Source organism: Centroberyx affinis, unplaced genomic scaffold, assembly GCF_046629955.1.
Source record: "Centroberyx affinis isolate AG114_WGS23_722 - 3 ecotype Tasmania unplaced genomic scaffold, CSIRO-AGI_Caff_v1 ptg003931l_1, whole genome shotgun sequence".
NCBI classification, from domain to species: domain Eukaryota; kingdom Metazoa; phylum Chordata; class Actinopteri; order Beryciformes; family Berycidae; genus Centroberyx; species Centroberyx affinis.
The window spans coordinates 16971-33952 of record NW_027281761.1 but is presented as its reverse complement, the minus strand read 5'-3'; the positions used below and the strand labels follow the sequence as shown (position 1 = coordinate 33952).

General features: G+C 40.2%; 2 protein-coding genes across 4 annotated transcripts; both read right to left on the bottom strand.

Moving 5' to 3' along the window:
- Positions 1-1030: 1030 nt before the first annotated feature.
- ap1ar (adaptor related protein complex 1 associated regulatory protein) lies at positions 1031-10951 on the bottom strand. 3 transcript variants are annotated; one of them, XM_071541700.1, is made up of 10 exons: positions 10766-10951; positions 9782-9830; positions 9666-9692; positions 9339-9364; positions 9092-9188; positions 8731-8829; positions 7306-7370; positions 6281-6354; positions 6064-6186; positions 1031-5078 (listed from the first exon to the last, which is right to left on the bottom strand). In XM_071541700.1, exons 1-10 carry the CDS (start codon positions 10834-10836, stop codon positions 4807-4809), a joined length of 903 nt encoding a protein of 300 aa, XP_071397801.1. In that variant the 5' UTR covers positions 10837-10951; the 3' UTR covers positions 1031-4806. The 3 variants fall into 3 exon arrangements, with proteins under 3 accessions (XP_071397801.1, XP_071397802.1, XP_071397803.1); XM_071541701.1 differs by having other exon boundaries at positions 7306-7367; XM_071541702.1 differs by lacking the exon at positions 8731-8829 and having other exon boundaries at positions 7306-7367.
- Positions 10952-12218: 1267 nt separating this feature from the next.
- On the bottom strand, positions 12219-14402 carry LOC139663149 (serine/threonine-protein kinase pim-1-like). The gene is made up of 7 exons (XM_071541704.1): positions 14339-14402; positions 13875-14020; positions 13339-13386; positions 12965-13192; positions 12674-12848; positions 12429-12572; positions 12219-12310 (listed from the first exon to the last, which is right to left on the bottom strand). The coding sequence occupies exons 1-7, from the start codon at positions 14400-14402 to the stop codon at positions 12219-12221; spliced, it is 897 nt and encodes a 298-aa protein (XP_071397805.1).
- Between the last annotated feature and the right edge of the window lie 2580 nt (positions 14403-16982).

Genomic DNA, 16982 nt, shown 5'->3' with positions numbered 1-16982 from the left:
TAATCAATTACATTAGATTGTTACATTAATTGGTGATTATTAGGCTACTTCATAAGGGGTGTAACATATTGTTAACTGATATAATAATAATATTGGCTAATAATGTAACTCAAGTTACTACATTCTTATTCAAATGAATACTTATTACATTATTACTCAATATTATTATTACTGTACATAATCAGTTAAATGTTACACCTCTTATGTAGTAAGAGCTAATGTAATAATATGATAATGTAGTAATATGATATAATTACATTAAGGTTTTATATATTTAAGAAAAAAAAATTATACTAATTTGTATTACTGTTTGACAAGTTGTTATGTTATCCAGAAGTTATTATAGTATCAGTTGCTATAAAGCTTATTTGGATGCAAAAGCTCAAATAAACATACAATGAATTTACAGCAGCAGTCTCCCATTATGTGTCAGTGGGAGCTGGCAAAAAATCCACATTGCCAGCAGTGACGGTGGATCCTCAGGGCAACTAAGATTTGAGGTTGACTGCTCCTCAACATCCTAGGAAATGAAAATGTTTTATCTGAATGAAATGTTTTAAAGCAATATTTGCTGAGGCGGCTAATATCAGTGTTTGACTACTTATGAAATCACTGGAGGTTTCTAGGCTAAAAAGTGTTGAAAAGTGAAAGATTGTTTTAAAGTGGTAATCTGTGAGATTCTTGTTTGTTTTATTTAGTCTCTATCTCTAGCTCATTGCTGTGGTATTTCTGCACTGCTCGTCCCAGAGATCACCTGTCAATCAAACAGTGTGGGCGGAGCTTGCATTTTCTGTTGATGAAGTTTGAGTTTCATTTCTTTGTCTGTTCAGGCATGGTTGGAAAATGACAATAGAAAATTGGACATTAATTCATATGAAAATGTCACAGAGTATTATTTGGAGACCCACCCACCCTTTCATTTCATTTACCAATTTCTTGAGTCAACCCTCAAATATTTGCATATTGTAGTAAACAATCAGTTAGTCACGAACACATTGGCAGGGCCATTTCAGCTAGTTAATTCCATTTATTTATTTATTTTTTGTCTCATTTCATCAGTTTGCTTTTTGGATTTACTTGACAGTGATACATTAGTGCCTCTAATGAGATAACATGCCATTTCCCCAAAGCTAAAATTTCATAGTGCAGTATGCCGTTAAGAGGATTTTAAATACATTCTAGTAGTAGTTTGTCCTCAATCAAGTCGTACTATGCTGGGAACCATACAAATAAGCAAATGGTCAGAGTGATTTACCAGTACCAAGTTTTATAAAAATGACTAAGTCTACAATCTAATTGATACACTTTGGTGGATGACCTTACAGTGATATAAACTGTGTCCATTTGTAGTATGGATACCAAACCCCTGACCCATAGTAGTGCCAATGCTCTATAAAGGACCACAACCCACTAAGAAATACATACAGTATAGCAGTGGTGTAAAAAGTAGAGGTAGCTCCATCTTCCAAGGTGTACAATACATGTCATACAATATGGCCTTTACCTCTAGTCAAAGTGATATTTCAATTTTGTAGAACATTGTCATAGCCTTCAGCATAGATAACTGCAAACAGGTTACTGTTAGAAAAGTAGTATCAAGATCACAGAATGAAATAGTAGTACCTGGATCTACTTTATGTTTATAGATTATTTTTTTACAATCAGTTTTCAAACTAAAAGCAGGTGTAAAAGCTGCACCCAGCTCCACAGCTGCCTGTGGGTCTCTACCAATTACTTTTGTTTTCCATCCATGGCCTCTTATATAGGTATATGCACCAAAAAAATAAATATCAAAATGTTCTACCAATGTGAAATATCACTTTAAGGATGACAAATACACAGGTGACCAATTGTTTCCTTTGCCTAACAGGTTACAAGACCAGTTAAGGTAATGGTGATGATGTTCCAGTAAAAGAATGACACTTAAAATGTACAAAATCCCAGCAGCACTTAATACCCCATGTGCACTAAGCTATTACCATTATCAGGAAATGTATGTGATGCCCAAGACATTTTACTATACTTTATTCTTCCTCAGGCTCATTTGTGACAAGGAATGTTCAGTTTACAGTTTTTACAGAAAACTACAGTGATTAATCAGAGATCATGAAATCACAGCAAAAGTGTGTCAAAACATAATGTTTCCATGTGTTAAAAACAATACTCTTTAAATTAGAATATACACTCAAATTACTAAGATGCCATTACATAGTGATGGAAAATTCTCTGCAAAATATCCTATGTCTCTTCCGCAGAGTCCAACATTAGTGCACAGGAAGGAATTCACAATCCAACTGTCAGATCAGTTTCCTCGTAGCGGTATTGTAAGAGTGAAGGAAAACGCTTCAGTGAATGTCTAAGAGCCGAGAACACACTACAGTCCACCACACATTTGAGTGCAACCAGAAAACTGCACTTGATTCAAACAGATTACATTGATTGCTCAATCATATAAGATGAGTACAGAACCCGGAAAAAATAAAACAACAATCTGAGGAATCAAATTTTATGCACAAGCAGAAAGAGAAAAGCAGATTCCTTTGGAGAGAAGCAATCAATCAAAGTTTGGGCCGTAGTTTGAAATTGGATGCAAAAAGACCCAGGTCATCAAATATGGAGATGATCACTCTCCAAAAACAATCTTACATTTTTTTGCAGTGAACAGCAGTCTGCACAATCTTTTTTCAGTGTTAAATTCTCCTTTTGTTACAATTCATTATATTCCCAGTATAGTCAGAGTTGAAAACGGGACGGAAGGGAGTCACTGCGTTCTAGTTGAGACTGAACACAAAAAGGCTCGGATTGCATTTCAGAAACGATGACATGAAAACTTGTTAATGCTTAACAATGAGTTGTCTCCTGAAATAAACCCCGAAATGCCAGCAACCAATCAGAGATCAGCAGCGTCTTGTTTCACTGTGAAGTTTGTAAACAAAGTGATCTTTATCGAGATAAAGATTGTCTCCTATTATGTTCTACTGTTGTTGTATATTCTCCAATTATTCTCCTGTATTTCAGAGCAATTATTGTCATTGATCGCTAAAGAAGTGACAATTCTCCGTCTCATTTCGCTCTCATTTGCATGTCTCTGTCTCGGACAGCATCAATCTGGTGCTTGCCAATTCACATTGTATGTATGTTATACACTGTTATATATGCTGATATTATTACCGATCCGTAATAATAAACACCGTCTGTCTCTGGGGCAACCGATGTGCAGTGTGATGGTGAGTTTCCAGACTTTTTCTAAATTTCTCCAGTAATTTTTTGTGTTTTTCTGTACTTTTTAAGACGTGTAAATCATTTTCCAGACCTTTCCAGACCCTTGTGGGAACCCTGGTTATAAAAATCTGACCCAGAGAGCTTAAAAACTACAATTGAGGTTTCAAGATATGCAGCATAGAAATTGGCACTCTATGAACAAGGCCAGTGAAAAAACAGCAGTCCTGGAATATCTCATTAGGCCACTATGAAAAGAAGGCTAGGCCCGAGTCACTGTATGTGCTTACTTGTGTGTGTTGCATTGTAAAGTTTCTCTTGTTTTCAGATGATTCACTATGGGAATTCTGCCTATTTAGAACATAATAGTAGCATGTTTTATTATTGCAAAGTTATTGCACAAGAAATTACTGTAAATAACTAAAAAAGGAACTTGCAATTCAACGCCAAACTACTGTCACTGCAGTCTAAGTAGGTTTGCACTATAGTTTTGAATGGTGATGATCCAAAAGGTCAAAATTTATACGTCCATAATATAATCATTTTATTTGACTGTGTCACAGACAGATAAGTGATTGAGGAGAGAGGAGACTATGCAGACTGAAGGAAGTGAACTCAGAAGTGTTCTACAATATTGGTCTAAATATGATGTGGATTTGTAAAGCTTCAGGTCAGATAAGGGGCTAATGAGGGATGTGGCTTAACACTTTAGCATCCAATCATTTTCTAGATAGTTTTGACAAAAACGATTTATGACTATTTCATTAAACCATGAACATAACATGAAACTCCAAATTTGTAAGAATTTATAAATCATCTTCACTGTTGATTGTTCGGAAACAGAAAGGAAAGGAGGACGAGCAAATTCAAATGAAAGAATCAAACAAAAAAGAGTGGAGAGAGTGCAAGATAGAATGAGTGACAGAAAGGACAGTGAGTCAATTCTGAATAAAGTTGAGCTTTTGACACTGCAGCTATACTGATTCACCAATATCACGTCTTCAACATACGTTTATCTTTTTTGCCATCATGCAATAACTTTATAAAATTAAACAGCCGAAAGCAGAAAATAATTGATTTAATTCTGCAGACTGCATGGATTCTCTTTAATAGATGATCGTATGACCAGTGACCGCCAGACAGGATCCCCCAGTGAAAAGTGGCCATTTCCATCACTGAGTATAGTACACTGCTCTGTCTAAAGCATCCTCATGCTTTTGCAATAGACAGCTTCATTTTGAAGTAGCTGCTGTATTATAACCTGGGCATTTTGCACTGCAGTTAAGCACTTATTGAATATTTCCAGTTGCACTGATTCAAATGGAAATTGATGGTAATTGATCAGTTGAAGTTACAATGCGTAAAATGGTAGCAAACAAAGGCACTGAAAAACGGAGTACTTGTTTTGTCAAGACGTCACTACACTGTAGTGTCTGTAGTGAAACACACAACATATTCCTGTAGCATCAGAGTCCAAAGGTACGGTAGAAGAAGAGCAATGAAGAAACTTCCATTTGATGAGGCAAAAAGCTGGTGGGCTTTGACATGAAGAGGGCACGAGAAAAACGGTTCCTTTGGTGGTGGACACTATCTGTCCTGGGCGTCGGACCTGAGGCCGCTATCCAGCGCGTCCTCAGAGGGAGTGTCTAGGACGGGATTGACGAAACCATCAAATTCAGTGTCTGCATTGTCCTCTGCGTGGGTACTCACAAAATCATTCTCCCACTCCAGAGCGTTGGAGTCCTCGGAGGCCGAGGGCGGGCCGCTGTTGGCCTGCTTGCCGCCGGGCCTCAGGGCCGCGCGCAGGATGTCCTCCTCCGTCCGGGACCTCTCCCAGGCTGGAACTGCACGGTTGATCCCTGCAAGACAAGGGCGGCAGCTTTCACTATGACAGCAGAGAGGTGTCAAAGTCTCTACGAGCTTCTGTCAAAGTCAAAACCTATGAGAATAGGTTTACCATGAATCTGATCTTTGGTGCCAGGTGATGTCACCACGAGTTGTACTCTATAAAAGGTGACATCACTTGGCACCAAAGATCAGCCAACAGCAGATGGCCAGTTCAGTACCCAACTTTTCACAATTAGATGTCAGGCTTCACCACAGATTTGGGTTTGGGGTTTAGTTACTTTTTTAAATGTTATATTTAATTGTACTCATGTATTTTAAGGCCCTGAGCTTAGATTATACATATATATATATATATATATATATATATATATATATATATAAAAACTTTTTCAGGATCTGCAGGTAGTATCTGCAGATGCCACGGTGTTCTACAAGCAAATTCACAAGTGGTCAGTCAGCAATCATCAAGTGATATGTCCGTGCCAAAGGTGTCTATTTAATAATTACAGTATGATCAGTGAAAGTAACTGCCAATACTTGTTGTAGTGGGGAATAAATATGATTTGCCCACAGTTTGACATGATCAGCACCATTATGAATTTGTTTCTGCAGAATGACAACTAGAGATCCTGACTTCACATCCTGTGTTAATGCATTTGTGTGGGACCTGTGAGGAGGGCTTACGCATATGAGATATATGCAATGTGCACAGATGGTCTGCTCTGCCTCCTCCTCCTCTGCTGAAGTGTTGTGGAAAAATGAAAACAAGCACAGTTGGGAAATAACCCCAGCGCCGGGGCGGAGGCAGAGAGAGAGCCAACTCCGTCCCTTGGTGTGATCGCATGTCTAAAGCTCAGTCAAAATGTTAAAACAATGTCTATCAACATTGTTTCCACTTTGTGGCCGAGGAGTTGAAGGCAACACTCAAGGTGAGCGGGCATGTCAGTGGCTTAGCTAGAGATACCGTTCAAATGTGAGCGAAAGGGAAACACCCACCCTCCTCATCCTCCCACTCTAGGTCCAGTGAGGTCCCGTCGTCGTTGGTGGAGCGGGTCTTGGTGGTGAAGTCCCAGCTGCACTCTGTGTTGGGAGTCACCACGTTCGTCTCAGAGGGAAGCCCTGACAGCAAACACAACCAATTATTAAAACCTTACCTTAGATGCTGTCTATATTGTTTACAGTGAATATGATGAAGTGCGGAAAGCTCACTCACTGTTGCTCCTGAAGGCTTCTGACTGGGCTTTTACATTCTGGAGGTAGACGTCAAAATCTTCCCCAGGGGTTTGTCTGGAACGAGCAACAGGCCATGATGACATCAACACAACAGAGTTAGTACATTCACTAGGTCACAAAATAATGACACTAAACCTAATATACTGCACAACACTGGCTAGGAAGACAGAATTGCATGTACAATATAAGCTATCACAGAACTCAATCAAGTTAGTTGCTGGTGGCCTGAAGAAAACCTCCTGTTGGGGTTTTTAAGGACATCTGGCCGAACAACTGTCTTCACATTTGGAAGAGATGAGAACTAACACATTGCTCAGCTTTGTGAATGCTGGCTCTGTTAAGTACCGCAGCAATGTGTAATGAGAATTTGTGAGCTTGTGGCTCCCTTTTGGCAAAGTGAAAAAAAAAATGTTATTAAGTTGTGGATGCTGAGATTGGATACCTTGTAATGTTTTAATATCTGTTCTGCTCTGCAGCCTACGCTCTGCTCTACTGCAGTAAAAGAGTGCATGTGAGTACACATCTTTAAAACAGTATTTCTACTGAGAACTTAAAGGGGCAATGCGTAAGATTTTGACTGGCACATAGCACCAAATGACCATAATATACGGGGGGTTGATAGGGTTGTTGATCAATACCAGTGACTCACCAATTACATTGCCAAATGTTGAGATTTCTAGCTTTCAAAACTCACTTTCTGTCATGTACTGTGTTTAGCTAGCTTACTCCTCTCTATTGTGAAAATGTGGCTTTTTGTTTGTGTCAATTACAGGCCACTGTAGCTCAAAGGCCCAGGAGGATCTCAGGAGTGAGGGGAGAAAATAAGTTCTATTGATGTTGTTGCAATCCCTCCCGGTCAGCAACACAAGTTGATAAAGGTCATAGATTACTTAATGCCCCTTTAAGTGCATATTATGTCTTCTAAAACCCGTGCACGACCTCCTTACAGCAATCTGTCCTCAGCTCCAGAGCTATTCAGGTGTCTATTGAACTTATGTTACTCACTTTCTTTGCTGAGTTTCACCACCAGCACCATCTGCTCTACCCCGTGTCCTTTGGGCGGCCAGCTGCTTGCAAAGAGAACACAGCCCAAGTAAAAAAATATCAATCATAGGTTCCAGCTATCAAAATACAGAGTTTATTCATAAGAGCACACCTATAAACAGCTTTGTCGCCATCTAGGAAACATGCAAGCAAATATGTTCAACAAAACAAAGCAATGAGAGCCAGAAAAGCAGTGGAATGTGGCATGAAAAGCAATAATCTCAATCCCAGCATTCTTTGAATTGTTTCCCCCACTAAAACTCAATACACCAAAATAGGAAATCACGATATTAACAGACAAATCATACTGAGATTTATTTTTGTAGAATGCTGTAACTGTCATATGAACTACAATACAGAGCTACTTCTACAGTTTTCAGCACATAATTGCCAAAAAATGTGAAGGAAAGAATCAGGCACTAATGTTTATTGTTTTAATTTAATTTCGGTCTTTCTCAAACTTGTTAGAGATACTACAAACAGCTTCAGGATATCTGATTAGGAGACCAAACACTGTTTTCTCCAAAATGAAAATTGTAGTCAGTATTACAATTAGTTTTTTAGTTTGCCATTATGTCTATCACACCCCTGTGTTAGCCATGCTACAGCTCAGAAAGAAGCAAACAAGAGAGAATCAGAGCCGGATGACTGAGCCAAGTATTATTTTCTGAGTAATTATCTAAGTATACTATCATAACTCTCTGGGCAGCTGTAGTCTTAATAAGCAGATATAGCCATTACAATTCCAAAACTCAAAATTTCTCTGTCCATAGTGCCTATGTAACTCTATGGTTTTATTTTATAACTACAATCACTGTCTAACAAAGGTTTATGTCATTTTTCATTGCTTTTACTTATGTAGTGGCACTTCAGTCATCCAAATAACAGCTTGTGTTGTGAATCATCTGCTGACTATTGTATGTCCTGCACTGTCTCTGTACCATGTGTGCTGGTATGTACTGATGTCACTATATGAGCCGTCAATATTCTTGTAACAACAAAAATACCTGCACATTTATTGTACTTGGCAAATTAAGTGATTCTGATTCTGTTAGCGTTCCTTAATGAAATCAATAGGTTTAGATTGCAGCTATTGTGTGCCATTTGGTTTCGAATGATGATAAGGAATCCCAACAATGCTAACACATTTTTTCTAGGTAACTGAAGAAGCCTATTACATGAAAAGTACAGGTTAATAAGGAAAAAAGCAACAGACTAAACTTGAAAACATCAGTGTCCCTTTAAGGCAGAGTAGGCCAGGGACTTGGGAATGCTGGGTAGCCTCTGCACAGGGCCAATAGGTCAGAGGAGCAGTGGTTTAGCCAGGCAGTAAGGTAAATTGGCCGTATCAGGGCCAGCAGAAGGGAGCGCTCAGTGCCGCCTCACCTCCTTCAACTTTCGCTCACGTGCCAACCTGGCGGCCTCACGCTGGGCGGCATTTCTAGCCTCCTCTTCTAGCCTTAACTTCTCCTCTTGTTCCTCTAACTGAGCAGAAATAACACAAATGAAACAAACAAAAACACAGAACAAAAAAGGATTAAAAAACAGAAAAAAAAAAAACAATGCAGCAACTTAAAAAAGCAAAAATAGGTCTAAAACACAAAAGAAAATTATGGAGGCTAGTTCCTTAGGACAGTACATTAATCTAACGACAATGACTTCCAAACTACAAAGAGAAACATAAAAGCTACATTGCTTGTTTATATATTTAGCCCTCAGCTATGCTCCTTCTTAAATTGTGTCTTACCTCCACTTGAATCTTCTGGTCTATCAAGGTCTGCCTGTCGGAGATTGCAGCATAGCGGTGTTCCTTGAGGTGCTTGATCTCATCTTCATTGATTGGCCTATCAAAATAACAACAAAAACATACTTAAAACCAAATGTTGGTAACTGGAATATTGCCTCCAACTTGTGAATTCCTCTGTCAAAGAATACCCATGATAAAGAATCTACAATCCACTCTAAAACACAAAAGTTCACACTAGTTTACATACCTTGGGCAGGGCTGCGGGCTCTCAGCCTGCAATGAAACAAACAGAATACACAGAAATGAAATGTGGCTTTGCACTGATGAGGATGGTCATCAGTAGGATATCTGATGGGAGTTTGGAAGTATATCGATCCTGTGAGGAGCACCAGCGTAATGCAGCTTTTAATTAGGATACATACCTAACAAAACACATTATGTAGTGAATGTAGGCAGGTCATAAATAGTGGAATAATAATAGAAAGATGAGAGAAAACTCACTACTTATTGAGTTATTGAAGGCTCTGTGACTAAATGGGTCGTAACATCATATAACAAGGATGGTCACACTTACCTCATCGCTTTCTACGAGGTTTTCAAACTGCAAAATCAAAGATTACAATGAGTCAAATAAAATGATAGTCCATCATTCAGCAAGAAAGCAATTGCTCGACAATGTACAATTCATACCTCTATTGTGTAATGCTCCCCAGTGGTACTGCTTCTGAAATATTTTGACCTGTATAAATAATTAAGAGAACATTAGCACAGTGACAATCATCTGAAAACCTTTTCAAGCCCTTTTCCTTTCAGACTGACATTTAAATGCACTTAAGAGGGATGATAGCTTAACTAGTCAATCATAAACATGGCCATTTCCTTTTTAAAATTGGACATCCACTGTAGAAATGAATGAGAGTGATGTTTCCAAATAGCTAAAACCCTGAAAAACACCTGAAAGCTGTCTGGCAGCTCCCATATGTTAACATGTGTAACTGAATAAATGTAAAGTAGGCCTAGTCATTTGCACAGACAGCCCTCCCTGGGTAAATAATGAAGGTAAATAAAAAAGGCAAAGGATAACATAAACTAAGACAAAATAAAATGCAGCATTCAATTTAAAGTTGGCTGAATAACCGAATGCAAATGACACCAGAAACAGACAGCTGAAACCCTCTGCATGATCAAATATCAGGATTGAGACTCTACATGGTGTAAATATTAATGTACAATCAATGCCAAAGACCTGACCAATATGGTAGCTGTTACAAAAATAGCTCCAATTCAGTCTGTGCTTCACACTTGTACTCTCACTAAGACCTACTGTATGTCAGGACTGTTGACAATAGGGGTGGGGTCTTAATTCCCTGAAGGCACCAATTGGTTGCAATGCTTCTTCGTGCAGGTTTTTACCCAAAAAACACTATGGGAGCATAACCAGTAGCTGACCGACTGGCCATTACTCCCCCAGCTGTTGCTTTATTAGTTAGCTAACGTTAACATACAGAGCTGTCAATAAGTCTACTTGGCACACTATGGTACGCTAGCTAACCAAGCTGCTAGCTAGCCAAACTGTTGGCTAGCAGCAACTGGAGACGATGGTTCAGATGATGCTGGCAGGCTAGCTCACCTTACACAGCAGCTAGCAGCTAGCTAATGAGAGGTTTCTCTTACCCGCCTCCCCTCTGGATCCTGTTGGCTTCTCTTCTGAAGATCCCAGCACAGTATGCCCAGCAGTTACCCATCGCATTGTCAAATACTACTATTACCTAGCTGCCTAGCTAGTTTTCTACTGAAAGCTGACGGTGCAATAAAGTAGCTACATCCCCCAAGTCCAAAATATTAACCACAGTTCTGCTCTCCCACTTCCTCATCCTCCTTCCTCTACGCCGGGTTTGACGGCAGGCCGGCCAAAGAGGAATACCGCCACCTACTGTCTTCTCCCGGTAGTTTCTGGAAGAGTGGACCAGTCATCAACACCAATGGCGGATGGCTGATAAAAACACTTAACTCCTCTTAATTAGGGGTTCAAGCACATAGTGCTGGAACCCTATTGTATTTGCTGGAAATCTTTTTTCTTTCTTTCCGCCATTTTGAATTCTTTAAGACACACTTAAAGGAATAGTTCACCCAAACTATTCCTTTAAAGAGTAAGGGTAAAGAGTAAAGATTAGAAAACTTTAATGTCCTCATTGAGGCAATTTGTTTTGCAGCTTATCAAAAACTGTTACAGCAGACAACACTTATTTCAACATTCAGCACACAATCATATCACATATTAAAATAAAATGCATACTGTTTGTGCAGTAATAACACAATTTCATGTCTTTGTTGTCAACAACCTGCAGGTGACACATCAAGATATAAAGTACATACTATAAAGTACATATAGTGTAACATGTATGTCCAGATAAAGTGCATACTATGAAGTGCATGAGCACTCCTGGTTAAGAGGGCGGGAAATATCTGTAGTTATCACCTTAGCATTACCGTACCAACAGACCAGACAATAGCACAGAATACATTCAATAAAAGCTCTATAAAATCATAATAGTGCAATCAACATTAAAATAGTTTAGTTACCTGAGGGAAAACTCCACTCTCATATTCAGCTATTTCTTCACGTGTTCTTACCTGGCATGAACACCTGAGAAGGTCAATTATGGCAAAGAGCGCAAACAAGTCCATCGCGCTTCACCAAGGTTCCAGGGGCTGGAATCAAATTTGTTTTTACCTGGTTCTGCTTGTCAGAGCAGGGAGTTTCTGGCTCTGGACGGCTGCTGGATCGTCCTGCTCGACAGGCAACTGCTTCAAGTTTACTTCTGAAGATGTGTCACTCCTCACAATACATGATCTACAATTTTCTACAATGATCTATAATCTTTCAAACATTCAAACAAAGATTGGAGGTGATTAGAATGATTTATATTTTTTTCAAGAGGAACAGAGGCCCAATTCAGAGTTTAAATGAGTGATATAGTGCCATACCAATGAGTGCCATAGAACACATCAGGCTACACCGTCATAAATCTACAGCACTATAAGGCAGGCAAAAAAACACATCACTGAATGGTGTTTGATAAGTAAGTCTCAGATCCATCCAATTGCAGTGAGTAGTGCGTTTGGATTAGTGGAGCCAGGGGTGGAGCTGCAGGTGTTCCAGGGTGGGGCGGCGCTCAGGAGATTTGTCCAGGCAACACTGCAGAAAATGCTGGCAATCTGGAGAGAAAGACAGGGATCAAAAATTAATAGGCAACACAGCCTCTAGTGTGTCTTTATGTGTGAGTGTGAGTACGCCTCTTACAGTGGGAAAACCCAATGCCAAGTTGTGGAGTACTTTGGACGATCTCCTGCTTGGTGTCAAAGGGGAGATATCCGGCCAGCATGGCATACATTGTCACTCCCAGCTGCCACACGGTGGCGGGGCCCGCTTCGTAGGAGCAGCACTTGAACCATTCCGGAGGGGTATACTGAAGTGTTCCTACATTCAGACAGGGGGAGAGACAGTGAGTAAACTTGAAAACAGTTCTTTCAGAGATTGGAAAAAGAGTGAAGGGCAGGAAGAGAAGCCAGGCGGCGTACCAGGGGCCTCGGTGTAAGCTCCCGGCTTGAGGATGCAGCCACAGCCGAAGTCGATGATGCGGACACGCGGCTCACCGAAGCCTTCGATCAGAACGTTGTCCAGTTTGATGTCTCTGTGGAAAACGCCTTCTGAATGCATCACCGCGGCTGCATCCACCAGCTGCTTCATGATGGTCTGAGACAGAAAGAGAGAGGCAGAAATTGACAGAAATACAATTTCAGATTGATTGTCAGGGTGGAAAAGCTTCGAAAACACACACACACACACATCCGTCCCTCCACCCCAGTTACCTTCGCCTCGCCCTCCCGGATGGAGTCCCCTCTGGCCTCGAGGTAGTTGATAAGGTCCGTGGAGGGGACGGGTCTCTCCAGGACCAGGATCAGCTCTTCGGGCAGCTCGAACCAGTCCAGCAGGGTCACGGCTGCGGTGGTCCCTACTGAATCTGGTCCGGCTCCTGATCCTGCTTTCAACTGCAGCAGTACCTCCAGTGGTAAACGACACATCTCCCCATTCAGAGACTAAAAGAAATATAACGGGTGCAAGTTTGACAGTTTTGTGTATGCATGTGTTCCCCTCATACAATATTAAAATAAGCATAGAGATGTCAGAGAGATGTTAAACATTCAAATGATAGTGATGATCTCAACAGAAACAACAAACTCACCATTTCTGTGTAGACCACTTTGTCCATTGGAATATGCTTTATAGCAATCTGCAGGACAGAAACACAAATACTTTGGCTTAGCACTTACACAGCATATAGTGAATGGTACATTGTGTGTGAGAGTGTGTGTGTGTGTGTGTGTGTGTGTGCGTGTGCGTGTGCGTGTGCGTGTGCGTGTGCGTGTGCGTGCGTGTGCGTGTGTGTGTGTGTGTGAGCGCCTTACAGGCAAACGGTCCAGTTTTCGGAAGCCGCTATACACCGCTCCGAAGCCTCCTTCTCCCAGAGGTGCCACCTCCTCATACCTGACCTTAAATTCATCTACACATACACACACACACACACACACACACACACACACACACACACACACACACACACTAATGTTTCTGTGGTTCTCTTTCACACCATCTATTTATCTTTCTATTTATCTGCCTCATCTGACCTGTGCTGTCATTTCTTCCAGAGTTACCTGAGAGAGATGTGGCTGCGTTCTTCTTCTTCTCCTCTTCTCGAGGGCTCCAGGTTGTCCCCCTTGCCCTCTTCCTGGCCTCATCGCCCTCCTCCGAGCTTGCCTTCCTTTTCTTCCTCCTCTTCTTCCTCTTCGCCTCTGCGCCTGCATCCTCCACTGGCAGGCTAATTTCATTGTGCCTGTTGTCGATGGCTGCTGGGCTGCTGTGGCTGCCTAGAAATGGTAAAAAAAAAAAAAGCCATGAAGCTATTTGCTTGTTGGCTGCATGTGGTGAAGAGTTGTAGTGTTGTATGGCATGGCCTTCTTATCAGGTCAGGACACAAACCCAGATCACAAACACCTTATCATGATGAGAAAAACAGCAAAACGACAGGAATCACAGCTATAAATTGAGGTACTGAACTGGAATTAATGTCCACCCGACCTGATAAATCGTATGAATTAACATGTAAAGTCCCTCTTACATGTTAATTCATATAATGATTTATCAACAGGTTTATCAGCAGGTTTTTGCCAGGATTTCATACTCACCTTGGTCTCTCTTGGAGCCCAGAGAACCCAGAGGCTTTAACGCCTGTATGGACCTAAAGGCCATGCTGCACTTGATGCGTGTGATGATAGGAATAGTTGATACTATGGACCAAATCTAAATCCAAAGTTCGTACAGTATATTTCTCTGTGTTTGTCTCGGACTTGTAGTGTTGTAGTTCGCGTTCTGATGTCTGACAGTGGTGACCAGTGGCTCTTGGATTCTGTGGAGCCAGTTGTGACTTCACAAAGCTGACAGAATGTTCAGCAATCACTAAAATTAAATGAAAACAAATGGAACAACCCTATCAACCCCAATAGATACTGTCTATTATGGCCATTTTGTGCTATGGGGGCAGGAAAAATCTTACTTTAAACCCCTTTAAACCTGGATTCAGTCTCTGTATAGTACATTATAAAGGAATTCATAAAATCAAAGGGTTTATTCCTGCTGTGCTGCCCCAAGTTTTATTGTGCATGTGTTCTGGACTGAATAAAGTGCATTGTGCAGTATGTCTCTCCTATTTCTAAGATGTTTTGACCTAAGTTAACCCCTTGTACCCTGACTTTAGCTGACTTTACCCTTAAATTTGCCCTTAAGTAGCTTAAGGTAGAAATTTTTTTTGTTCCTAACTGTACAACATCACATCCATATTCTGTATCCGCTCATTCCAACTCTTTCTTGAAGCTCTAGCTGCTTATATTGAATGAAATATTCAAATACAAGACGCTATGTTTTTATGGCTGCACCATTACATCAAATGGAAAAAATCTAGGTGTTTGTGCATCGTTATATACACATTTCCCTGTAATTCAGCATGACACATTTGGTGTCTTTGGAAAACTTGTTATCTTGACTAGAATTTAAAATAAAGTTCTGTGGGTTTGAACAAAGCTTGGCCGTGCAACCTGCGTTTGTAATGATGGACCCAGTGGTGGGGGCATAAATCAATGCCCCCCCTCCCCCCAAGTATGAATATGAATATAACAGATGCCTTAGAGTTATAGCATTTGAAGACATTCATTTATTTTTTTCTTTGCTTTCACGTATCTTTGTTGTTTCTTTTTTCGATGACAATGCAAAATTTGTATATGTCATATATGTGATGCATTACATTTTCCAATTAAAAAAGTTTTCAAAGTGGGGGTGCGGGGACCCCCAGAGGTCCTTAAGGGGGCTCCAGGAGGTCAAGTCAAGTCAGTTCTACAGCTCAACTCTAATCACTAAATCTTATCAAGTGGGGGTGCATGAAAGCATTAGAGAAGCCCGGCCCTGTTTCACCATAGCCAGCTAACATTTGTCAAGTCTAGAAACAGGAGAGGCTCTTCTCTCTTGCTCTTCACTCATATTCATTTCCCACTAGATGGCGTACACAGATCACAAAGTTCCTCCCAGGCAAAACTCAACATTTCTCTGTTGTGTTAGAATCCCTTGTTCAGCAGAAGAAACCAAGATTTGAAGATGCTTTTGGAGGACAGCGGCCTACTATCTCCATGGATTTGCAAATTATAGAATTTGCAAATATCGCATCTGTGTCCGAGATAGAATTTTTCTAAGTTGACTTGGTTGCCAACTTTTCTGTCAGCACACTGTGTGTATGAGTGAATATACTTAGAAGCTGATATATTCCTTCCACCCATCCACACATGACCCTGCACATCTTGAATCAACAAATCAGCCCACACACTACACTTGCTTGTAGGAAATCCCGGTGTCATGTGGTAAAAGCAATGCAAACACATGGGGGAGTGTTGGGCTCTTGGAACAGAAAAGGGCATGTTGTGTAAGGAAAGAAGGATGTTTCATTGAAAATTGATGGAACAATCTCTTTTTCCAGTGATGGATGGAAAACCTAAAGCAAGCACAGGCTTAACTTTTTCTAGACTTATTCATGTTTCCAGCTTCTTACTTTGCTGTAAAAAGCGTTCTAATCTTAGCCTTTCAATGTGACATAAAAATGTTGTATTGTATAACAGATGATCATTCTTCCCCCTTTGCATAATGAGATGGACAGATTTTTTAACATGATCAACACCATCACCATCAACAAACACAATGGAATTAAAAAAGCAAAAAAGTCTTCAATATCAGTGCACATGTAGAGTAAATAACGTCAAATAAATTAAAACGCACAGAGAAAAGTCAAAAAAAGTGTCAGAGAGCATTTCTCAGTTAGCAAGCACCATAATAATTAGTGTTTCGTCTGCCAAGGAATATGTCAGAGACGGACAGCTTCTTATAGCTTATTCTCTTACAGCCTTCATGTCTTCCAGTGAGTTTAGAAAGCTGGTGTCAAAACACAGTAATGACCTGCTGCTGTCATGAGTATCATCTTTTTACATGACTGCTGTCTGTGTTTATTAAACCTCATATTCAAACTCATAGAGTCTCTGTCTAGAATCACTGACCAGACATTCTCTGCAGTTTGCAAAGCCTGTGGGGACATATGCATGCAGAAATCATGAATTGAAGTTCATAATTAATAAATAAAGTGAATGAATTACACTAAATTAATCATTAAACAATAGTTAAATAATGGTTGCTTTGTGATTACCACGTATACTTTAAGAATTATTAAGTAATGGTTAGTAAATACTTTATTCATGTTACTTAGTAACTAATTGTTTTAACTATTCAAAAAACGAA

Bases quoted from the DNA above. Each gene is read 5' to 3' on its own strand.
- ap1ar (XM_071541700.1), bottom strand. From the start codon at position 10,836: ATGGGTAACTGCTGGGCATACTGTGCTGGGATCTTCAGAAGAGAAGCC. The intron at 8,830-9,091 runs GTAAGACACAAT...ATTTCTGCTCAG, and splicing joins ACCAGAAGATTCAAGTGGAG to TTAGAGGAACAAGAGGAGAA. The intron at 6,355-7,305 runs GTGAGTAACATA...TGCTCGTTCCAG, and splicing joins GGTGAAACTCAGCAAAGAAA to ACAAACCCCTGGGGAAGATT.
- LOC139663149 (XM_071541704.1), bottom strand. From the start codon at position 14,402: ATGGCCTTTAGGTCCATACAGGCGTTAAAGCCTCTGGGTTCTCTGGGC. The intron at 13,193-13,338 runs GTGAGTTTGTTG...TATTTCTTTTAG, and splicing joins AAGTGGTCTACACAGAAATG to TCTCTGAATGGGGAGATGTG. The intron at 12,573-12,673 runs GTACGCCGCCTG...GTCTGAATGTAG, and splicing joins AGCTTACACCGAGGCCCCTG to GAACACTTCAGTATACCCCT.